The 24,330-nt window shown below is 43.4% G+C and overlaps 1 protein-coding gene across 14 annotated transcripts in view; it reads left to right on the top strand.

The window, feature by feature from the left end:
• Window positions 1-23,737, top strand: part of ANK3 (ankyrin 3) — a 430,392-nt gene extending 406,655 nt beyond the window's left edge. For 6 of the 14 annotated variants that reach the window (XM_064145162.1, XM_064145163.1, XM_064145166.1 and 3 more), the window contains 6 exons: window positions 55-724; window positions 3,175-3,553; window positions 17,293-17,376; window positions 17,503-17,562; window positions 19,374-19,466; window positions 22,323-23,737. In XM_064145162.1, coding sequence (XP_064001232.1) covers window positions 55-724; window positions 3,175-3,553; window positions 17,293-17,376; window positions 17,503-17,562; window positions 19,374-19,442 — 1,262 coding nt within the window. In that variant the 3' untranslated portion in view covers window positions 19,443-19,466; window positions 22,323-23,737. Of the gene's footprint in view, window positions 1-54; window positions 725-3,174; window positions 3,554-17,292; window positions 17,419-17,502; window positions 17,563-19,373; window positions 19,467-22,322 lie in introns of all 14 variants that reach the window. The other 8 variants (XM_064145172.1, XM_064145170.1, XM_064145171.1 and 5 more) reach the window with 5 other exon arrangements.
• The last annotated feature ends 593 nt before the right edge of the window (window positions 23,738-24,330 follow it).

Raw genomic sequence — 24,330 nt, 5'->3', positions numbered from 1 at the left:
TCTTTGTTGCTCCATGCTTCATCCCAGTCAGTCCAAATGTGCTGTCTTCCTTAGGTTATCCCACCCTTCAAGTGGAACTGGAAACTCCCACTGGGTTGCGCTTCGTGCCACCCGCCCCTTTCCATCAGGATGATTTCTTTAGTGACACCTCTAGCCTAGAGTCACCCCTTAGAACTCCCAGTAGACTGAGTGATGTGTTAGTGACATCCCAGGGACAAGTAGATGGTACAGCAGCAGCACCGCCAGTGGTGACTGAAGAAGACACTTCACTGGATGACAAGCTCGATTTCTCACTGCCTAGAGAAGGAGCACCTAAAGATATTTCTGTAGGCGAGAGCCAGTTGGAGGAAGTGGACCTTAAGGATTTTCCACGGTATCTTGGTAGTTATGGCGGGATATCAAAAGATACAAAACAAAGGCAAAGTGAAGAGACTAGTAAAACAGGAGTAAGGACTGGACAGCCTGAGAGAGAAAAGTCTGGTATTGATGAGGAGATGACAGAAGAAAAGTTTAAATCTTTGTTTGAGGACATTCATCTGGAAGAAGGAACTGAGTCTGAGGAGATGATGGAAGAGAAAATGTGGTCAATTCTTAAAGGTGTTCAACAAGCAGAACAGGAAATATCTTCAATTACAGGTTGGCAGCCTGACTCGTCAAGTGTCACCGAGACATCAACATCGGGACGCAAAATAGGTGGTAGCCTGCTAGATCGCTTGGATGACAGGTGAGCACCTTTGTGGAAGAGTCTGTGTGGTGTCTGCCTGTAAGCAACTTTGCTTTTACCTCCAGGAGCAGTGCCGAGGCTGCTCCTCTGCTATTCTACAAGAGCATGTCTCTATGCACATGTATCTATTTAAAACAAATCATTTGAAGTGTCCTCAGATGTAATGGTCTTTCAAAATGCGTATTTATCAGATTTCATTCTTACTAATGTGTTTCAGAAGTAGTTTCTACTATGGTTAGTGGCTAATATTACATGAAATTTGATCTGCTTTCGTAGAATCATAGAATGGCTTGGGTTGGAAGGGACCTTAGAGATCTTCTACTCCAATCTCCTTGCTATGACCAGAGCTGCCTCTCCACTAGACTAGGCTGCTCAGGGCCTCATCCGGCCTAGTCTTGAATGCCTCCAGAGAGGAGGCATCCACAGCCTCCTAGACAACCTATTCCAGTGTCTCATTACCCTCATGCTGAATAACTAATTAAGATTCACTCTAAAACTACTCTCCCTTGGCTTAAAACCATTTCCCCTTGTCCTGTTGCTAGACACTCTTATGAGAAGTCCTTCTTTAGCATTCCTGTAGGATCCCTTTAGGTATTGGAAGGCAGATGTAAGGTACCCCCCAGAGTCTTCTCTAGACTGAACAACCGCAGCTCCCTCAATCTATCCTCATAGCAGAGGTGTTGCAGACCTTTGATCATCTTTGTGGCTCTCCCCTCTGGACTCAGGCTAACACGGCTGTGTCCTTCTTAGGATGAGGACACCAGAAATCGATGAAGTATTTGAGGTGTTAAGTGATACAGCCCTGTAACTGCAATTAAGCACTCTAAAACATATGTGATTTGAAATCAAGATACTGCATTACTTCAAATTTTCAAGTATCTTTTAACAGTCTTCCTTTTCACAGCACCTCTTTGCAGTCCCTCATAAACTTGTTACTTTTTCCATAGGCCAGTTTTTAAATTGACAGGGTTTTTACAACACATACTTCAAGCATGTTATGTCATATGGATTTACTAACCTTTTAAAGAGATGAGTTACAAGGTAAGAAAGATGATACCAAACCCATCTAGTCCCATATAGTCTCCCAGCAGTGACTACAGAGGATGCTCGAGGGAGAAGAGTGGACATCGTTTTCCTCCATCACTCTCCCAAGCTCCGTTTGCTTTCATTGTAATGACCTGCTGAGATGAACGTTTTTGACGTGTTTATCCTCAGTGCATTTTTCTTTCATGAGTTTTTCCAGCCTCTCTTTGGACCTCCTTAAGCTTTCAACATTCACAATACATGAATGTTCACCATTCCTGGGACACACTGGTTGAAGAGCTCCAGTCTGCCTTTGTTTTGAACTTGGCTTCCCTGATTACTAATTGAAGGAGCCAGGTCTGCATGAGCTGTGATCAGCAAAGAATGATTATCAGCATAGTGATCATTTGTCATCACTTAACACCCTTTTTAGCTTTGACTCAGGTTGTTTTCAGGTTCCAGGTAGCATTAGATGTTCTCTTATGGAGGCCTGTAGGAAATCTAGCCATTGATCTCAACAAGCTGATTGTCTTTCAGGACTGCAAAGCAATTGATCTACTACTGATGCAGATGCTGATGTTGAGCAAGCATTGTAATTCTGCATTTTATATTGTGTTAAATGACTAATGGAGATTGCTTCTAGAAGTAAAAGGACTTCCTTAAGAAGTTTACATCCATTTCTAAATAGATGAACTCAATTTGCTGTATTTCATAAGAATTTGCTTGCAAACAGCTATAGTATTGTCCTGTCTACAGTCATAGTGCTTATCTGAAAGCAAGCATAAATGCAAAAGAGAAGAAATCTGGGCATCAGAAGTGTAAGTTAAACCTGCCCATATGTAATCCAAGGCAAAATTTTCTTAGGCTTTCTATCATGTAGCATCCTTCCTTGCCTTTGGCTTTGTGTATCATTGAAACTACTATGTAAGGATTCATGTTCAGATACCAGTATTTTTTAAAAGACGTGACTTAACAGGAGTGCAGATATTGTAGGCTGGGGGGAAAACAACAAAAGCTGTTTGATCATTATTGGTAATTGCACAGAAAGAAATCCTTTTGCTACCTTCTTGTTTAGGGAGCAGGTTGAAGAATTAGTGCCTTAGGGATTTATCTCATGATTATAGATGTAAAGTGGTAGATTTTGTGTATTTTTCATTCTCATTTTTCCTTTTCCTGCCAAGTGAAAGGAGGTTAGCATAGAACGCTTGACCTTCTTTCTAATGTTCACCATGTTCTCATTGCTTCCCAAAAAAATATGATGCAGAAGATAAGGCTACTAAACAGGTGTTTGCAAGCAATTTTACTTTCCTCTGACTGTAATGTATATGATAAGAAGGTGAAGGCTCAATAAGAGGCTCAGTGCTTTCCCCTTCTAATGTGGCTCATGCACTGAACAACTGTCTGTTCTCTTTTCCTTTTTCTTGTAGTTTGGACCAAGGTAGGGATTCTGTTACCTCATATGTCAAAGGAGAAGCAGGGAAGCCAGAAACAAATGGAAGCCTATCCGAATCCACATCAGAGATGAAAACTAAATCATACATCCAGGAATCTTTAAATGATGTGGGAAAACAGAGTGACAAAGAAGCTCTGAAATCAAAGCCCCAAATTTCAGCTGGTACTGATGAGCAAACGTTATCATCAACAGCATATCAGAAATCTTTGGACGATACTAGCAAGCCAACAACAGAAGGCAGCAAAACATCTGTGCCTGTCAGTGTGAAGAAGATGAGCTGGAGTACTTCTGAGGATGGCAAGCCAAGGACAAGCATCCAAGAAGAAGAGGGAGCAGTAATGTCAGAACAGAAGGTACAGTGTGTCCTGTAATAATTATCAGTGTGAGGAGTCCCTATTACTTGACATATTGCTTGATGTAATTTTTGGTAAGACTTAACGGTGTTGTTTGTGGCAGGAGGGTTTTTAGCCTTCCTTATGCCTTTTCTACTTATTGATAAATTAAGAAAAATTGAAGTTGGTGGAAATTTAGATTCTGTGGTATGACTAGAATGAAGTGATGTTGAGGAAACAGAGAAGCCAAGCAGGGCTGCTTAATTCTCTGCCTGACTGGCCCTGAGCCCTGGAAGAGGTTAGAGCAGCTTCTGGCAAAACCATCCGGCATCACTGGGGAGCAGGCCCCGTTCTTGCCCTGACATACCACCTGTGCAATCAGTGCCAAACAGCTCAGCTGTCCTCCCATCTGTTTCCAGGAAGATTCTGGTGTTGCCACTGGTTTACACTCTTTTTGTGACATTGAAGTGAGCAAAGAAATAACGGGACTCTTCAGCCTCTGTCCTGCTCCTTATCCCCAACACTCCCTGCGTTGTTCCACTCTGTTAATTTACAAGTTAAAAAAAGAAAAAGGGCGGGGGAGGGGCAGCAGCTGATACTATTATGTTAGGGTGGGGTTTTTTGTTTGTTTCATGGCCTCATTGATCCCAACTCCAAGGTGTATCCAGCCAAGAGGAATCAAAACATTTCCAAATACGTAAAGCGCTTTTCCAAGTGGTGATTCTTTCTTCTTCAAGTACTGCAGAGGGGCTGCCCTTCATTTCTACCTTGCCTGGCTTGCACATGCTTCACTGCAGGACCTCAGTAATAACTATTTTTTTCTGACAATGAACATTTTAATAACTTTCTCAGTTGCTTTAAAGTAATGCTTCAAAGAATGGTTTATGGCCTCCTAGCTGTTTGCACCTCTCACCCCAGCAGTGAGAGGGCTGCCACAGAATAGACCCCAGGGCTGACAGGGACCCAGGCTGAAAAAGGGAATTGCAGTGTTGATTCTGCATCCTTCTCTCTGCAGAGATTGTCTTTTTCTGGGCATAGTACAGGAGAACTTTGTAACTTCTGGAAGCAAGGTCTTTCAGTAGCATTACTTCTACAGGATATAGCTGCTGCCTTTTTTTTTTTTAATTGTGGCACAGTAAGAACATTGGTTATGGTGAGCTGCAGTCAGTCACTCAGGTTTAAATTAGTTAAGCTATTCTTTTGATTATACAACCAAGAGTTCTTTAAATGGATGGCAACATAACCAGTCTCAGCAGTAATGCTGCATATGATTGTTATTATCTTGTTATTAGTTCATGACAGTTGAAGCAGGGAGGATCTTTGCTAATGTTCACTAATTACTGGAATACTTAAAAAATGTAACAAAGAACCTTCTGAGAAGGCAGTTGAAAGCAGATGGCAGAGTCTCTACAGTTTCAGTAGGCTTTGGACCAGACCTTGATCAGTTTAAACACAGAGATAAGTGTAGATGTACACTGTAACATGCTGAGGGTTGCAGTGCGTTACAGTGTGCACTTCTCCCTCTGGATTCCTAGCAGTGAGAAGATGAGTTGTCATCCACTTTGACGTGCTCTTTGCTTTTGGATATCCCATCTGGACTGGGAGGAATAAGCATGTGCCTTTCTCATGCGTAGTTTTTGCACTGCTTTGGCTTTATTGGCAATGGGGTGACAATCTTATCTTCTAAATGACAAATCTTTTTATAGACACAATCTTTGAATAAACTGGTATCAGAAAATAATGCCATTTCTAAATGTAAGTCTCTCCCAGTGCCTGCACGGGTAACAAACTTGTGTTTGTTAGAATGATAACCAGAATTGCTTATAATGCTTTGTTGACAGTTCTTCAATAACCTAATTTGAAGGCAATCCTTTAATTACTAGCAAAGACTAGTTCATGGTGCTGTCATAAAAATGGAAAGAAAGTTTCACCTGCAGGCTTTCTGTAAGATGTTGCTCAGAAATGCTCCATCGAGCAAAAAGTATAAAAGAAAGATTTGTATTTGTGAACAGAAAGGGGGAACAAAATGAAAATACATCCCAAAGTAAGAGGTTTTTTTCTTTGACCTGTTGGGAAAGAGCTTACAAGCAGCAGTTGTCCACCTGTGGGGTAAGGCCTGCGTTAGTGTTATGGCACACAGTTTGCAGCAAGAGATAAACTCAGATGACTGATACTGGGCTGCTGCCTGGTGATGTGGATAAAACAAAGTGTTTGCCTCATCCCAAGTCCACTTAAATGCAAAAAAGTTTCCAAAAGCAATACAGTGACAGCATAGACTGTATAACTCTCTATGAATACTCAAGCATCAGATTCCAGTGGTCTTTAAGTGAGTACAGCATAGTTGCTCTATTATCCCAAAGTGGGTGATGTCCACTCTGTGGTCAAGGTGATTCCCAAGGTCAGAACTTTGTCACAAATAGACCACTGGAAGCTGTTTATTAAAAATAATTCTTCTAAAACCTTTGTGCCATCTGGGAATCTTCTGCTTTTTATTACTTCTTCAGGTTAAGGTTGGATTAATTTTTTTGTGTGTGCCTGTATATATTTGGTTAGTGTAAGAGAACAGCAGGAAACGCTACATGTAGATGAATTGTGTCATCTTGTCTTAAATGTTTTGTGTTATATAGTCCTTCTTCTTTTCCACCCACCCACGTCTGCTTTCATTTTGCACATCATTTTTTGAGAAATATTTGAGTGTCTTGGGCTAGATTAAAGAAGAAGGATAGAAATGCAGTTAGCACTATCACTGTTCATAACTTAACAATCAGTTTGAGGCTGTCATTAAGTAATTATAGAAAGAATTTTCAAATTGTTCTGTTTGGGAAAGGTTGGTTCAGCCAAACATAAGGTCCTCTGCCTCACACATACAAAGCCCTATGCAAGATGTGTGTACAGAGCTGCTCAGCCTCAAAGTCAAGGGGGTTCCAGAGGGGAAAACAGTGGGGCAGTCAGAGAGCTTGAGAGTGGAGTAAATGTCTGCATGTGTCTGTGATACCACCCTGAGACTCATGTCAATCTATTTCCCCTTACCCTGAGCTGAGGTCTATCAATTCCCTTCTTAGAAAATGCAAAATGATTGTACTTCACACTAAAGTTTTGCTACTTAAAAGCAGATAAATACTGAGCAGAGAAGCCATTTACATGGAGAAGTTCCTCAGAATGCTTATTTGTAATCTTATTTGTGGGAGTGCTCCACTGAACCATTCTGTGTGACCCTTCTTTACAAGTGAATTCACTTCCCACATCTTGTGAATCCGTACAACTTATTGGAAACTAATTTTGGGGGAGTAAAAAAAGCAAGATGTTATGACAAGGGTTTTTTTGTACACAAAAACTTTAATAGCTCTGTAAGATTTAGAAATTCCAGAGGTCAGACACATTCCAAATAGCAGTTTCTAAGACTTAAGAACTGATTAGATATTCCACACTTGATATACTTACCAAGCTACAGCAAGCCAAGGAACAAAAAGGCCACCACCCACCGTATGCTTCAAGAGCAAAACTGCGAGTCATGACCTACATAAGCAGAGACAGGAAAAGCACTGTCCATGATAACCTCTGTTTTCTTCTCCTAGTCCTGATCAGCATGTTCTGTCTTGCAAACGTGCTGTTCAAATATACTAAACCTGCATTTATTAGGAATGTAGTGACAGTGAGATTGAGAGTGATTCGAGCTCAAGTGAAGAGCAGAGAATTACTACAAGAGTTTATCGACGGCGATTGATTCTGAAGGTATTTTGTGGTTTGCTTTCCCAAGGTGCCATTGGCATGGGTGTGGGTTTGGACTGCTGTGTCAGAAGGTCAGATTTGGCATACCTGACTCCCTCTGGTAGTGTGCTTTCCATTGCCAGTTTGTATTTATAACCAAGTGCTAGATGGCCTTTCCGTGCTTAACCCAGAGGTTTATAGTTGTCTTCTGCTGGAAAACAACTATGCTGCATGGCATGGTGTGCCTTTCACTGCCACTGTTTCGCATGGCATCTTAGAGACTTGATTTGGCTGGGAATTAATAGGCTAAGGTATATAAAAATGGAATTAGTTTTATTTTCCTAAAAATCCCTGGGCCCAAACTACATACAGAGCTAGTTAAGGTTTATTTGCAGCTTCTAGTTTGGCTGGGAAATCTTCATGAAGATGCTTATGGGCAAGTTTAATGATTTAGGGCAGTCAGAAAACTGAAAAGGCTAAGCTCCAAGACAGTTTTACCCCACTTATAAATCAGGCTGAGCAGATTTCACTCATGGAGGTGAAGAAGGACTTTAGAGATGATCCCCAAATTTCTCTGAGGGAGCCTCTAAAACTGCAATCTGTATCCAGTCATGGATTCACGTGGCATTAAGTGCAATGTGAGTAAAACCTGCCAAAGTCCAAAGTGTCTGTAGACACAGCTTCCATGAGGCAAAGATCATGGACTGGCACTGCCTTAGTAGCACAGGGAAAAAAGCCAAACTGCTGCCGTGTTCCACCAGCTCAGGATAGCGAGCAGGCAGTCAGGATACGATGCTCCACGAGAAGCCAGGTCCAGGTGCCGCTGACAGTTCTCTCTCACATGAACCTAAGGACTTGCTGAACTTGCAGACTTGTGGGGGAGCAGCATGAACTGTGGCAAGAGCGGGACTGGAGTGGAACTGCACAGAATGGTGCAAAAGCAGGAACTGTGTGCTTTTTTTCCTCACTCTACTTATAAGCTTTCTAGACGTTGTGTTTGTTGCCACACGAAGAATCCAGCCAATCACCAGCTGATTCCAGCACAGGCTTTCCCATGAGTCAGTACACGTGTAGGAAAAGGCTTCTTCTGCCATTCCCCCTTCAAGCCCCCAAGGGGGAGGGAAATGGTTTTGTGTCACCGCCTTCCATCATTCAAACCTATGGAGATGGAAGTGGGGGAAGAAGGGTTTTGGAGAGCCCCACAAGACTACAACTAGATGTAGTGTGCTGGTCTTATGGGGAGCAAAATGAATTGCAGACAGATATGGGTGACTTCCCCCACCCTCCATCCCCCCATTTTCTTTAAAAAGAAGTGTTGCAAACTAAGAAGAAAAAAGGCAGGAATGTACAGGGGGGGTATAGGAGCGTATGAGCTATGTGTTCTGATTGAAATTTGTGGTTCTAAATGCTTAATATAGTCTGGAAAACCTTGAAACAGAAGATGATCTTAATTTAAAACCTTCCAAATTTGATAAGAGTCTTTGCATTGCCTTCAGTAGGCTTCATTTAATATGTTTATTTACTGATCTCTGCAGATGGCCTTTCTTTACAGCACAGTGTTTATTACATGGTGATAATAATGACACAGCCACATAAATAGTTGTATTTGCCCTCCTGTTTTTTTTCTTGTATGGCCATATAGCATGGCATTATCTGCCTGCAGCATATAGAATAAGGAAATAATTCTGCATTGGAAACAGTTGTGTTTATCCCTCAGTAACTTACAGGATTTATTAGATTCTCAGTAGAAAAATATACAGTCAAGACAAGCCAGCCACTACAGTGTTATGACAGCACTAGTTTGCCTAAGATAAAATTGTTTCCTTCAGGAGTGACTGGAGGCACTGTTTGCAGGTGTCTGTAGTGCTGTTATTTGCATGCTTTGTGGAGTGGAGTACCTGTGCAGGCACTGCCCCTTCTGTGTGATGTGGAAGGCAGGCAGGCTGATCTGCACAGCTACTCACCTGACCAAGACAGAGACACTGTCAGAAAAGGCAGGATGACACTTTTGACTGTCTTCACCTTGGGTTTCTTCAGTATTGCCAGTGCTTCCATTTGGCACAAAGCCAAAATTGAGCTCAGCAGAAGTGACTCTTGCTGGATACCTCATCTTTATGGGCAGAGCCATGGAAGAACCTGGGCAGGTTTGGGTATAACCCTTCCTCAGCAATTCCCTCTGCAGATAAGAAATGACTGATCAGAAATAGGAATGTAGTTTCTGTTTTCAAATAGAGCAGGCTGCCTGTGGGTGCTTACTGACCCTCAAATGTTGTAAGAACATTTCTGGCAAGACATAAAGTGTCTGTGTGCTGAAAATTTTAAAGGCTATGTAGTTGGCCTGTGGCTGAGGCACTCCACCCTATTTATGTCTGCACTATTTAACTGTCCACTGGTTTAGAGTCAGGAAATGCTGGAGTAGAGAAAAGCAAGTATCTAAAAGGCAACCTTCACTTGTTTCCTGAGTACCTCCGCTGTGTTTAGAGAAAGGTATAGAAAATAGTTTTTAAATGTGGTTATCTAATTTGGGGTTGAACTTCCATCAGAGCAACAGCAAAGCAGTGTCTATAGCGCTGGAATCTGCAGCTAGGAGGATGTGCATGGCAAGCAGAGGCAGCTGAACCTTCTCTTTTGGGAACGTCTTTGATCTGAAGTGAGTTAGAGAATTTACATGTGATACTTTTGTCCGTTTCTGATGATTTATATCTTCTTTTTTAACAGCCCCCCCCCCCCCACTCCACATCTCAAGCTTAAAATAGGAAGAAAATGTTTCGAAGCAGGAATCATCAGGCCTTTTAGGGGAAGAGTTTGATAGTGGGAATAATCATTTTTAGGTGTATTTTGATCATGTAAAGTTCATGAAATGGTGATGTGAAATGGAAGACTCAAGCTTTAACACTGGTAGTGATCTGGACTGTTAGGGATCTGGGAGTAGAAGCTAAGTTTGGGTGAACTGAAATCACTGTGAGAAGAAGCACAAGCTGTGGAACAGCTCCTCATACAGAGAAGTCCGGGGATACAGTGCTCAGAGGCAGGGAGCAATGCTTTCAGCCTGCAGAGTGAAAATGACTTCTCTTTTTCTGTCCCAGGGCCACAGGCACTGGTCAAAAGCAGCGCACTCTCGCCTACCGGTGCCCGAGTGCCTGGCAAGCAAGCACTCTGCCTGACCCTGCAGCCTGGCGCTCACACTAAGCAGGCCTGGCCTCTGGGGTGAAGCAGTAGCAGGAAGGGAGTTATGCTCTGCTCCTTTGTCTTCTGAGACTCCTGGCTAGCCAAATAGATGTTAAGGGGTGACGCAGAGCAGAAGACAGGGACATTTTTCTCCTGGGTCTCATGTCCCACAGGCAGTGAATCTGCCATACATCCAAGCCCTTTTCTGTAGCCATGCCTGAGCTATGGCAGTACTTACCCTACACTGTTTATTGTTATGGTTATTTAGGAGCCAGCCCTAGAAATCTGCACTGAGTTTGCATTCTCTGGAACAAAACCTGTTTTGAGCATCTGAAAAACTTGAGCACAGGCTTCATAAATGGGTAACAGTGCCATTCCAATGCCATTAGCCCATTCTGCCATCTTGTGCTAACAGCAGCAGCAGGGAGGGGACAAGGGTGCGCTTGGAGCCTCACTGGGCAGAGCTGCACGTGGGAGTTGCTGCTTTACCTCACATGTATTCATTGCTGCATTGAAAGCAGCAGAGCTACTCACCGGGCCTGCAAGGGTAAGCTTGGTTATGCCAGACCTTAAGGATAAATTGAGGCTTCATTATGTGCCCCCACAGCCACTGTCAGGGCCAAATTCCTTCCTTACCTTCGTTCTTCTTTCCCAACCTGTTATCCCTTTTAGTGCCATTCTGCACTGAATGCTCTTATTTCCGTTTAACTGCTACCTTAGTTCTCTGTCCTGTTCCAGATATGGAGAAAGGCTTTTTTCTCCCCTGGAGGTATTTTCCCAGCACTCAGAGAGCTGAGTCCTGTCAAGTGTTCAGCACTCTCGAGCGCATTCCCATGGGATTTAGCACTTCAGAGGGCTGAGCCCATAAAAGCAGACAAGCAAGGACTGATGCCCATTTCCACATGTAATAGGATCGCATTCTAACCTCAAGGTAGTGCAGATGTTTTTGGTTTTGCTTCCTTTCCCCTCTTCTGTTCATAGGGTGGATTGCTGGGGTGAGGCATTGCAGAAGAAATAGGGGTTTACGGTAGTGCAGGAACGCAATTAGCACACGAGGGAAAAACAAGAGTTCTGCCACAATGTGCACATTCAGAGCCCAATCCAAAGCTCCTTTTATTCAGCCATGACAGAAATCAGTGTCTCTTTTTTCATGCTTTTACAGAGGTTGCTAAATCTTTCACGGGGACAGATTTTCAGCAAAAAATTGTTTAGTAAGATTCTCGCCAAATGGTTCGTGGTAAAATTTTGTGATGGGAAATAAAATAGATGTCTAAGCAGGAGCTATTTCAATCTAGTGTCATCTTGCTTCTTGTAGTTTTGGTTTTTCTTGCCCATTTTTATTAAACATTTATTTGTTCATTGTGCCCATGAAAACTCCTATTACTGATTGAGGAGGGTTTAGATCAGCCTGCACTGGAGGAGGGATGTGGGAGCCTGAGCAGCAGTCAGCCACAACTAGAACCAACAGTTTTCATGATCTTATTATTCATAGGAAACTTATTTATGGAAAGTGAAAATGTGGCCATCCTCTAGGTGAGAAGAATTAAAGGCCATAGGAATTAGCTCACATAGGAAGTGTTTCTATTTGTGTATTCAGATGGGCGCAGCCTCTCCACTGCAGTCCCTGCCAAGCTGGGAGAGCTGCAGGATGGCTCGGCTCCCTCTGTAAGTGCCCTCATGCTGTCTTGCCCCAGGAGGGACTGGCAGGTCAGAGCAGCTGGCCTTAGAAAACTAACACAGAGGTAAATTAAAACAAAGATTACAAGTGCTGTTATAAGGCTTGTTAATCATTTTATCCCCATACAACAAGCAGCAGACCTATGACCCAGCTCTCAGTACTGCTCTATACTCTGCCCTATTTGCAGCACCATATCCTTTCAGGTCTCCTTGACTTGCCTAGAGGCTTGTTGGGTGCCCCCCCCCCCCCCCCCAGTGACTTCAGCAACACATCTGCAAACAAGCAAGTACAGACAGCATAGGCACAGTAAGAAGAGTCATGGCATCTGCTTAACAAGGTCTCCCTGAGTAGGCAGATCTCACTAATGAAAATGACCTTAATGAAAGATGTTTTTTTCCACTGCCACAGAGGCTTGAGATACTGAGGCGCAGCTGCTGTTTGTGCATGACAAGAATGTGATCTTGACACTTGAAATGATTATGTCTTGATGGTGACTTAGGCCAGTAGGGAAGAGTCTCATCACTCTGTACAGTTCCTCTTCCCATTGCAACATTGCCTCTGGACTTTGGCAAAACTAACTATTTAGGATCATTTCATCTTACTTATTTCTTCCTGCTTTTAAATTCCTGTTTTATCCACCTGGGTAAGACACAGCCAGCCACACTTTTTTTCCCCTCAGTTACAATACCAGATGTATAGGAGGAGTAAAACGGACTATTATCCTTCTAGTAACAAAACAAACATGAAAGGAAACCAGAGCTCTGACAAATCTGCAGTGAACTTTGGCACAATACTGTAGTACTGACTGTGTAAGTCAATTTATCTGGAGATCCCTGGGAACACCCATAATCTACAAATAAGTGTTGAGAAAATCAGTGGAGCTGGTGGAAGACTTTGAGGAAGCTGATTTTTGCTTCTCCTGCCCTGGAGAGGAGCAGGCAGAGGATACCAGCTGGTTTTGGCTAGACTACACTTCAGCAAGCAGGGTGACATTAAAGCACTCTGCTTTGCAAAGCTTCCTGGCATGTTCTGAGGCTGAGGCTTGCAGACTGCAGCCTTTGTATGGTTTAGTCCCAGGGATATAACCAAGCTTTCAGTAATCATGGTATTAAGTTTTCACCCTGCCTTTCTAAAGCTGTCAGTATTGTGGCAGTGATTTCAGCTGGTCAAGGGTAAAATGAAGCCCACATTAAGTGTGATGCAGCAGAAAGAATTTTGTTCTTTATCTGTGACGCAGATGCACCAGCTTTGTGTTTAAAAACAGCTTTTGTTGACAAGGTCATCTAATGTGCTGTTCTAACTCAAAGCTGGTTTGAGATCTGGCAAGGAAAAGCGACAGTGGATAAGGGTTTGTTTTTAATTTTGCTAGAAAATATCCATCTTTATAACTGCATCAGCTTAGAAACATCAGTAAATCAGATCCACCTCCTGCCAGTTGTGAGCTCTCCTGCAATTTGTTTAACTACTCACCAGCAAGAGACTTGTGAAAGCTAGATTTCATGTGTGCTGACTGCTGTTTACAGCATATACCCTTAAAACTGTGCTGAAAGGAGCATGTGGCTAATTAAAAAGATCCATTGTACTTTTAAAAATGCATTTTCTTCTGAGAGACATCTTTCAGTGCATCAATATCATTTTCATTCTAAAGCTGAAAACACCAACTCTTGCTGACCTGTTTTAAGGAATAGCCTTGCTTATAGCAGCAGTAAGGAGTCAAAGGACCAGTACACACAAGATACACAAGATACCTATCTGGTGACCTTGCCAGCTGCCATGGTTTATTTCTATTTCTCATGGGTTTTTTATTGTAGTGGCTTTGGAGATCCTATTCACAAGAGGAAACCTTTCCCTATCTCTGTCCTCCGTGTAGTGGGAAGGATGTCTGGACCAGGGTTCCCCCCATCCCTAAAGGGTGGGAGGCCAGGAAAGAAACTGTGCAGCTAGTTTCCTATCTGTTATGCTTGTGATCAAAGTATTAGATCTCCAGAATTAGTATTTTCCCCATTTCACTGTGGCCAGGAAACCCCCCAGGTTTCAGTTCCCAAAACCTTTACCCAGCCATTGCTCCCCTGTCACAGCAGCAGTCCCCATGTGGTTTTCGGTTCTGCTGTCTGGCTCATGACAGAGGAAGCAGTAGGCTGCTGCTGCTGGGGCTCCGCTCACCGGGGAGACCAGCCACTTACTTCCCCCCTCCTGCACACAGCCTGCTGTCGGGTAGGCAGGTGTATAATTTTTCCTTCCTGTGGCCCCCTCAGTAGAGTCCTGGGCAATGAATTCTTAGAGCCCAGCCCATGCTCCATCTGAAGACTTCAGCAGCCATTTTTTCTGCTATGTTTCCTGTAGGGATGCCACCATCACCAGGCTGGGCACCTAAGTCAGGTCCCTTCAGCCCCAGATGTATAACAGATACAGGACCTCAAAGAATGGTTTGGGTTGGAAGGGATCTTAAAGATCATGTAGTTCCAATCCCCCTGCCATGGGATTCCACTAGACCAGGTTGCTCAAGGCCTCATCCAACCTGGTCTTGAACATCTCTAGGGAGGGGATATCTATGACCTCCCTGGGCAACCTGTTCCAGTTTCTCACCACCCTCGCTGTAGAAAACTTCTTCCTGATATCCAGTCTAAATCTACTCTCATAAATTATCCTTCTGTTCTTATGCAGTGATGTATGCCTGGCTGTGGAGCACACCTGTGTCTCAGTGATGCCTCCTGAAGCACCAAAGTTTCACAGTTTAGATACAGCCTGTGGAAGTGTGCATTTCAGACCTGAAATGTCTGAAATGGTTTAATTGCTTAATTATCAGTGATTCTGATACAACTTCCAAGAGGAAATAAGCAAAAATTCTGCCCTTCAGCATATTGACAAATGCTGACCAGAGGCTGGGTCAGCAGCAGAGCTGCACTCAGCTCCTCAGCACTCCCCTCTGCATTCCGTGTGCCCCAGTCCCTCTGTAGCGAGGGAAGTGGACAAGCCTGGCTAGAGAAGAGACCACAAATGGTTTGTAAAGGAAAGGAGAGGTTTCTTTGGTTTGGAGATTAGAAATAGCACAGAAACTTAATGTTGTAACATACATTTTGAAAAGCTGTGTATCACAGTATCACAGTATTATCAGGGTTGGAAGAGACCTCACAGATCATAAAGTCCAACCCTTTACCACAATTCTCAAGGCTAGACCATGGCACCAAGTGCCACATCCAATCTTGCCTTGAACTGCCCCAGGGACGGTGACTCCACCACCTCCCCGGGCAGCCCATTCCAGTGCCCAATGACTCTCTCAGTGCAGAACTTTCTCCTCACCTCGAGCCTAAATTTCCCTTGGCGTAGCCTGAGGCTGTGTCCTCTCGTTCTGGTGCTGGCCACCTGAGAGAAGAGAGCAACCTCCTCCTGGCCACAACCACCCCTCAGGTAGTTGTAGACAGCAATAAGGTCACCCCTGAGCCTCCTCTTCTCCAGGCTAAACAACCCCAGCTCCCTCAGCCTCTCCTCGTAGGGCTTCTGCTCAAGGCCTCTCACCAGCCTCGTCGCCCTTCTCTGGACACACTCAAGCATCTCAATGTCCCTCCTAAACTGGGGGGCCCAGAACTGAACACAGTACTCAAGGTGTGGTCTAATCAGTGCAGAGTACAGGGGCAGAATGACCTCCCTGCTCCTGCTGGCCACACCATTCCTGATGCAGGCCAGGATGCCATTGGCGCTCTTGGCCACCTGGGCACACTGCTGGCTCATGTTCAGGCGGGTATCAATCAGCACCCCCAGATCCCTCTCTGTTTGGCTGCTCTCCAGCCACTCCAACCCCAGCTTGTATCTCTGCATGGGGTTGTTGTGGCCAAACAGTTAAAAAGGTAAACATGACATCCCTGTGTTTATTCACCACAGAGCAGCAGTGCCACCAACTTCTGTAGACAACGGTGCACAGACCACAGCACACAAAAGCTATTTTTTTTCCCCTGTGCTGTTTAGTATATGAAAGCATTCTGACAGCTTGATGTTGAGCCTTAATAATCTCACTTAAAATGTTATTTCACTGCTAATACTGATATAGAACATTTTATATGTTTCTTCCTGCTTCTTCTAGTTGGCATTTTTGTCGTGGTGGGTTGAGGGTGAGGGGAGGAGAAAAGCTGTAAGGATTTGTTGGATTTTCGAGAGGATTTCTTGGAGTTTCTAAAGGCTTGTTTGTTTTTATGGGGGTTTATTTTTGTTCAAATGTAGGCTAGCTACATTATGAGTATATCTGTTTTATTTATATGAAATAAATAAGCACAAGTAATGGATATTTTTGAAGCATTAAATGCAGTGCTTGCTTCAGTACCTAGGTTTAGAAACATGACTTCATGAGGTAAAACTGTCAGAGCTCTTCTGGAACAGAAGTTCATGACTGCCAGCTAGCCTTAGACCCTGAAGTAACATCATTTCTCTGTAATTTGAGCAATAATTCTTGCAGTGGTATGAAGTCATTAGCAGAGCAGTTAAGACACTGCTTTTACACTTATTTACACTGGTCCTATAAATCACTGGTACTCAAGAGGCGATGGCTGGAGTGCTGCTGACCTCAGTAAGTTGTGCCCCAGGCTGCCAAGGCTCCTCATCGGTTTGGCGGGTGAAGTGTCACTTAGGATCCCTTCCTTCATTTTGTAAACACTGATGAGTCTTTGGTTTTGTGTGCTTCTTTAAGATCTTGTGTTTAGCAAGCTGTAGGCAGAGCTGTCTTTTTAAATCATGTATTTCCCCCACCTTATTTTGGTGTTATGCTGTGTCCGTGTGCGTGCAGGGTACTGAGAAGCTGTGAAAAGCGAATGGATGTCTGATTAGAGATTATATCATCGTGAATCTGTGTCCCCAGCTCATAGGACTCAGACTGATTGTGAGGTGATTTGTTGCCTAGAGAGCTTCATGTCACAAATTACTTAACAGGAACAATGTGCTAGAAGCTTAGTACAGTCTTTTAAGGACACATTCTGTGGTTGGACTCGATGATTTCTGGAGGTGCCTTCCAACTCCTAACATTCAGTGATTCTGTAGAAAAAATGCACAGGTATTGGCATGCAAAATGAGCAAGGCCTTCATACTCTCTGTGTGACGTAAAGCAAGCTGTCACATAAAGTTGAAGCTAGCATGTGCTTGTTGCTTGGATTTGTGTGGCAATATGTGTGGGTTTGGCAGAATATAGGCTACTTTATTAATCTTATAACACGTTCTTTAGGGTGAGGAAGCAAAAAACATTCCCGGTGAATCTGTAACAGAGGAACAGTTTACCGATGAAGAAGGCAACGTCATCACGAGAAAAGTAATCATGAATTGCATCACTGGTCTGAGCCTTTGCATTCAAGTAACTCCTTTTAACGTACTTTTTCCCTTTAGAACTTAGGACAAAAATTAAAACCCATTCCTTTTCGTGCATTGCTTCCCACAGATCACCCGGAAGGTAGTAAGACGTGTTGTTATCCCCCATGAGAGGAGAGTTGGTGAAATGGTAATGGAATGGGGCCTGCCAGGAAATAACAGTAGACACAGAGGGTTGTGTTGACTGCTAGAAAGTGCTGCTAAAGGGCTGGAGGTTTGCTTTTAACAAGAAGCTTTGGCAAAGTGCAGTGCTTGTTGTTATTGACAAGTTGTGTGTTGGGGTGATGGGCAGGGGTCTCTCCTTGTGGTGCGTGCGGGCAGGGGCTGTGCCTGGCTGAATTCTGTTGGCAGAGAGGCATCGAGGTCTGCTTCCGTGTAACAGGCAGCAGGCTTGAAACCTAAGTCTGGAGCCTGTTTTGTGCCATCAAGATGAGCTTTGTCTGTGGCTTTGGTTAAGCCTTGCCGAATTTGTGCCTTGCACATGTAGTTGTAGTGTGTTGCTTTTTTGTCAGCCCAAAGGAATAGGCTGCAGCCTGGTCCCCACTGCCTCTCACTCAGCTGCAGAATGTCCTGTGCTAGTCACTGAGAGTCTGTAGTATTCAGGAGAAAATGAATATACCAAACTAATAGCATCTTTTAGAAGCAAGCACCAAGACAGGGGTTTTCTCTTGGTAATTGATATTGGAAACCTTCTTGCAGGGCCAAACTGTGCCCAGCTTCAGCACCCCTAATAGGAAAGGATGACAGATGGAAGAGTGGGCCTATTGTGCCCCAGTATGCCCCAGACCCTCTTGCAATAGGTGCTGGAGATAAAGGCAGATGTGGACAGGCTGTGCCTTAAGCTGTGTTCTGTCCCAAGAAGGCCTTAGGGGAACAGGCAACACCTCTGGACATAAATGGTTTCATGCCTCGTTCCCTGTCCCAGGGCCCTGAGAAATCTTTGCTCCAGTAAAGTTGTCACTGGGGTTGCTGTAATTTTTGTCTGAACGCCAACAGGCTCAGAAGCAAAGATAACAAAGGTTCTTTATCTGCATTGTTTTTAAAAAAGGTGGAGGGTGGTGAGTGAACACCACACAAATAAGAGAGTTGAAGCAAACATTTTCATCTGCTCTTTCACAGCCCTTTGTCAGGGAAAAAACTAAGCCTGTCCAGCAAAAGTGAAACCTTTTAAATTTGCTGCACCAGATTAGATTAGTCAGAAACTAAAAATAGTCACAAATACATCAATGCAGATCACCCAAAGGGTAAATTCTGCCAATAGCTACACATAAACAGATGTCTTTCTCTGATGTGAATGGGGCTTGAAATTACTGGAGTATTTATTTTTAGATTATTATTGAGCTGCTTTGAATGAGAAAAGATGAATTTTATTATGGGGTTTGTTGTTTTAAGGACACTGAAACCTGCACTGCTTGTTGACGTCGTTGGTTTCACTTCTGCGCTGCTTCAGTGGTGGTTTTTGCTGGCTTTCTTTCTCCTCCCTTTATCCCATTACTAACCTGCTCACTTTAAAGCACAGACACTATGAAACATCATAACAGCAGCCATGACCTACACTGTTGTGGAAACGTCCACTAATCCCAACTGACCTAGGAGGCCAATTGGGAAAGGTGATTTTCCTTGACAGTGGTGCTGGATCCCGTTGCAATTGGCAGCACAGTCTCTTCTGAGGGCTGTCAATTGGGCACTTCCAGCCCAGGGGTTGTGCTGAAATTGTAGAACCGTGTTTTCTACTTGGAGATGGTATTTCACACCTGTGCTTTTGCTGCTCAGCAGAGTGGATAAACAGATTGTGTGTATCTTTGAAATGAAGTGTTAATGTGGTTTAACTGCTTTTTACTTAGCCTGTTACAGCAAAATGTGGAGCCTGTTTTGGAAGCAGGTTTCGAATTATGAGCACTCTCTGCAGGCTATGCTGATGTTTATACTTTTCCTTTAAAGCAGGGAGAAGCTTATAAGGTTAAGACAAAGAAAGAAGTCAGACACGTTGAGAAGAAAAGTTACTCATGAAAGCTGAAAACCAACCATTGAATGGTAAGTGTGATCAGTTTTACTCCATTCCTGAAGCCTTTTGCCAGCATAGCGCTGTGCAGCACGGAGGCAAGCACCTAGGCTGCACAATGGCTTGTGTCTGCAGCCTTGACATTGCTTTTAAGCTGCAAAGCTGAATAGATGGCCCTTGATCTTATCAGAAATAAGCGACCTTGAGTTCGTGTATGGAAACTGAAGGTCTTGGAAAAAAGACGTTTCGTTTCTATACATGAGGCATGCATAAGATTTTCAGGGGTTCTAGAAAGTCTGGTATTTGTAATCCACAGCACTTTCTGCTCAAAAAGTCAACTTAAATACAAACGGTGCAGGAGCTGCACACAAGTAAACTTGCTGGGAGTGAAAGGCTTCTTTCACTGTTGGGCATGTGATCCGAGGGCAGTTATGCAAGTCAAAGTCCTTGCAAGAGCCAGTGAAGTGTCTCAGTATTTGCCGGCAAAAATCTTTACCCACTGTTTCTTGTGCATTTGTTGATTCAGCCTTAACGATTGTAGTAGCACAGCACCTGATAGTGTAAGGGCTTCCTAAACTAAAACCAAGCATAGGCTGAGACACCCTTGCAGGGGCTCTGTAGCAGCATCCTGAAGTGCTGTGAAGCCAAAGGCTGCTTTGTCTCAATCACGTAGCTATAGTCACACAGTGAATGTGCCTAGAAATATGAGAGGAGCTATTCTGTGTCTGTCAGTGCTGGTCTGTCATGGCTTCAGGTGTGTGTGCCTACCACAGCTGCATATTGTTTTCTGCTCAGAATTTCCTTGAGCTTTGGTCAGTTTTAGGAATTAGGAAGAGGAAGAGTTTATGAAGTGTAAGTCTGTGTTATCTTTTTCCTGTATACCTGGAATAGGATTGACTGCAAGACTTAAGAACAGGATTAAAAGAACCTGGAAAGCACACTGTATAGTGATGTGGAGGTTAAGGACAGAAGCAGAGTCCCTCCTGAGTCAGTGGTCCCCTCTGACTGAGGCAATGTATGGTAACCCCTAAAGACACCTGGCCACATGGGCTTTTTCTGCCTCTGAGTAGTGCCATATGAGGTCAGCAGTACTTGGCATGTGGGATATAGCTGAGGGCTTTATGGAATCAAGCCTGAAGGAGTGAGCTCTGCAAGGCAACTAGTGTGCTTTCGGTGTCTGGTTAGCACCTACTGGGTCCAGCAAGCACGAATACTGAACTCCTAGAATAATACCTCTTCATGTGGCTTGCTGCTCAACATACATATAAAATCTTTCATGTTTTGAAAAGGGAAGTGATTCTTTTGACACATCTTTTGACATCTTTCAGCTTCACTGAGCTCAAGGATATGGGAAGAAAGCAAGTCAGAGGCACTGCAGTGCTTGGATGAAATTGTGTCCCATGTTGACTCCCATGCTCCTTCACTGTCAGTCTACAGGCTGAAAACAGTGGAAATTTGTGAATTCAAAGGACTGAAGGCAAGATAGGGCATTGAAGCCCATAAACAGTGCAGATACAGAGCCTCCTGGAATGCAAGTGTGATGCAACACACATTGGGGATAAGGAAGAAGCGTTTAATTTAAAAATAAAATAGCATTGATAAGGCAGTCCTTGCCTAATGTTTGGAACATACTCTGACCTTCAGAAAGCCAAAGTCTGAGTTCCTTAGGACCACATTTGCTCCTGTGACAGCTGATGTGTTTCTCCTGTGATTTCCAGTAGGCAGCTCTTCCGTGTTAGAGCCCCTGAAGAACTCAAGTCTTTCTTAGATAATAAACATTTGCTCAGGCAGAAACTTTGTTCTCTAAGGTGAATCTCTGCGGTCCAAACTTTGATACAATAAGCACAACCACATGTGCATTAAGTAAGTAATTGTGAGTTGAGTCAAGAGGCTGTTGAAAACATTTTATGTGAATGCAGAAGTGAATATATTTGCACAGGCAGGGGATACTGATAAAAAATGTTTGTTTCTTGAGCAGAAAAACCTAAATAAATTCCTGCTTGGGAGGCAGAGGTGCTGCTTTTTGTTTGACAGCTTGAAAGAAATCACAAAGTTATAAATAATAGTATTGCTGTAAAAGTGTGTTTGTGTATGCTGAAAGGAAAAGCCAAGAACTTTCACATTCAGGGACAGTACTGTGCAAGCTGGTGTGGCTACTGCAATGCAAATCAGTGGCTTTTAGCAGCAGGGCAGATTTATGACCACCTTAGATATGGACAAGGACAGATTGTTTTAGCATAGAAGGAGAGCACAAGCACTCCTGGGGAATGCATGTGGACGTGTGACCTGATTAGTAAACAGGCATGTCCTTGCCAGACTCAATTCCTTGGGCACTGGCTCTACAAGCTGTGCTGCCAAATAGGCTCCCCTGTGCCCAGGTGCTGAGGACCCACAGGTCTTCTAGCTCCTGTTCACTGGTGTGAACTTTAGTACACTGGTGTGTACTAAGGACATCCTTTTAGTACAGCAGCTGTAACATACTTGCTGTCCTTATGTGCATGGCTGCATGACTGGTTTTGGGTGGGTGAGAGGTCAGGAACTGGACCTCCCGTCTCCTCAGTGTCACTCACGCAAGCCAGGCAGGAGATTGTTAGGGCTGCTCCTCTTCCTCACTTCGTCCTTCACCAAGCCTCCTAAAAGCTGGACTCTGCATTCCTGGCTCTCCCAGTCACATTTCCCAGGTGACTGGCAGAGGTGAATGTGCTGCTGCATTTTCCCTTCATGCTGAGAGTCTGGCTAATGTCATTACCTATCTAGAAAGGGAGTGATTTGTCCCATGGCAGAATTCCATACTGCCAGCTAGAAGTCTTCTTTTTAATCAGGGTAAGGCAGGAGACTGATTCTAGCCAAGGTATTCTGAAATGCTTTGTGCTCTTTTCTTTCCATAGGACTGTGTGCTTTTACTGCCAGTATTCCAAAGGGGCACAGATGGAAGAAAAATCGACAGGAATTAAACCTTCACCTATAGAAGTGTGCGTGTGTTTGCTGCTTCCACACATTAACCGCATGGTTTTTATGCAAAAACAAAACAAAACAAGATTAATTTAGCATGAGCCAATTTACAGAGCATGGAAATTCACGTTCATTCACAGGATTGGAAGGTGCTCAGTTACCAGTGCAGTGTATATATACAAGATGCCATGCTGATAACAGCTTCCTTCAAGCAGTTTGATGTCATCTCAAAAGAAATCAATTCCTGTGGCCAGAGGGAATGTACGAAGACAAAAATGGTTAAACCTTGGAAAGACACTAAAGATTACTAAAATCCACTACAGCTCGCCTTATTTTTCTTGGACCCAAACTGTCAGGGTAATAAAACACTATTTGTTTCTTTTTTAAACATCAATAGTTTTGCTGTAAATAAATAACACTGTGTAAATTCTAACAGAATAGAATAAATGTTGATAAGGCACTGCCTTTTCGATCACAAACAGAATACTGCAGATGCATTGAGCAGGCTAAGGTGTCTCAAAAGGCTGCACCTACAGGGATATTCTGGGTGTATCTTCACAAATTTCTTGTATATTAGCAATTATAATGTTTGTATATGCAAAAAAAAAGGAAAAAAAAAAAAGCTAGCTTGATTTTAAAAAAATCTTTAAAATCTGCTGCAAATTTAAATGATTCCCAAAATGAGGAATTCTGTAGTTCTGTGAAAATTTTTCTTCAGAGTACTAATATTTTGATGCATGTGTTTCACCTTATTTTGACTAAATCTTTTCCAGTTTTGCAAACACAATATATACCGCAACATGACAAATAAGATTTTATCTGTAAACACAAAGCCCTTCATCTAATATTTGTTGCTGTTGCCAATTTTTCAATGAAATGACCTAAAACCCATAACATATACAGTAGTTGCATTATGGGGAGGGGGGTGCTATCTGTTCTTGCTTTCTAACGGGGGTAATGCTTGCAGCTTTAGAATCGGGTTGGTGCTCAAAGGAGCACAAGTTTGGGATATTTTTAAATGAACTGAGGAGAAATTATTAGCTAATAGACTGGCAGCACGCTGTAAAATTATTACTGTATTGTGTACTGGCTATAAGATGTAGAATCTTTCAGTAAGCCAATCATCTGTAATCATCCTAGCAGTGTAATATTAGGTTGTTAAGGCTGCTGTGTTTTAAAGGGCATTTTTATTTGGGTTTTGGTGAAATACTTTAATTTGTTGATTATATTCATATTGAAAACAGCATTCATTGATAATAGCTCTAATTACATATGTATGAAAACAACAAACACTGGATGATCTAGTTGATTATTTAAGCATAAAATAAATTGTGTTAAGACTCTTGGATAATGTGTATTTGGCAGTGTTCTTGTAGCCTAGATATGAGTGGATTCACAAGGCTCAGATGTTCACCATCCCTGGCTTTGAGCGGCTTTTCCTCTGCTTCCTTTGTCTGATCCACTTCCTCATCTTCCCAGTGTAACAGGCCATCACTTGGCAGGCTCTCCTCAGGTGAGTTGAATGAAAGGCAAGCAGAGCAACCAACACATAGAATCATAGAATCAACTAGGTTGGAAGAGACCTCCAAGATCATCCAGTCCAACCTAGCACCCAGCCCTATCCAGTCAACTAGACCATGGCACTCAGTGCCTCATCCAGGCTTTTCTTGAACACCTCCAGGGACGGCGACTCCACCACCTCCCTGGGCAGCCCATTTCAATGCCAATCACTCTCTCTGTGAAGAACTTCCTCCTAACATCCAGCCTATACTTCCCCCAGCACATCCTGTGACTGTGTCCCCTTGTTCTATTGGTGGTTGTCTGGGAGAAGAGACCAACCCCCACCTGGCTACAGCCTCCCTTCAGGTAGTTGTAGACAACAATGAGGTCACCCCTGAGCCTTCTCTTCTCCAGGCTAAGCAACCCCAGCTCTCTCAGCTTCTC

Source organism: Pogoniulus pusillus, chromosome 6 (genome assembly GCF_015220805.1).
Source record: "Pogoniulus pusillus isolate bPogPus1 chromosome 6, bPogPus1.pri, whole genome shotgun sequence".
NCBI classification, from domain to species: domain Eukaryota; kingdom Metazoa; phylum Chordata; class Aves; order Piciformes; family Lybiidae; genus Pogoniulus; species Pogoniulus pusillus.
The sequence above is the reverse complement of the archived record's forward strand: the minus strand, read 5'-3'. Positions and strand labels throughout refer to the sequence as shown.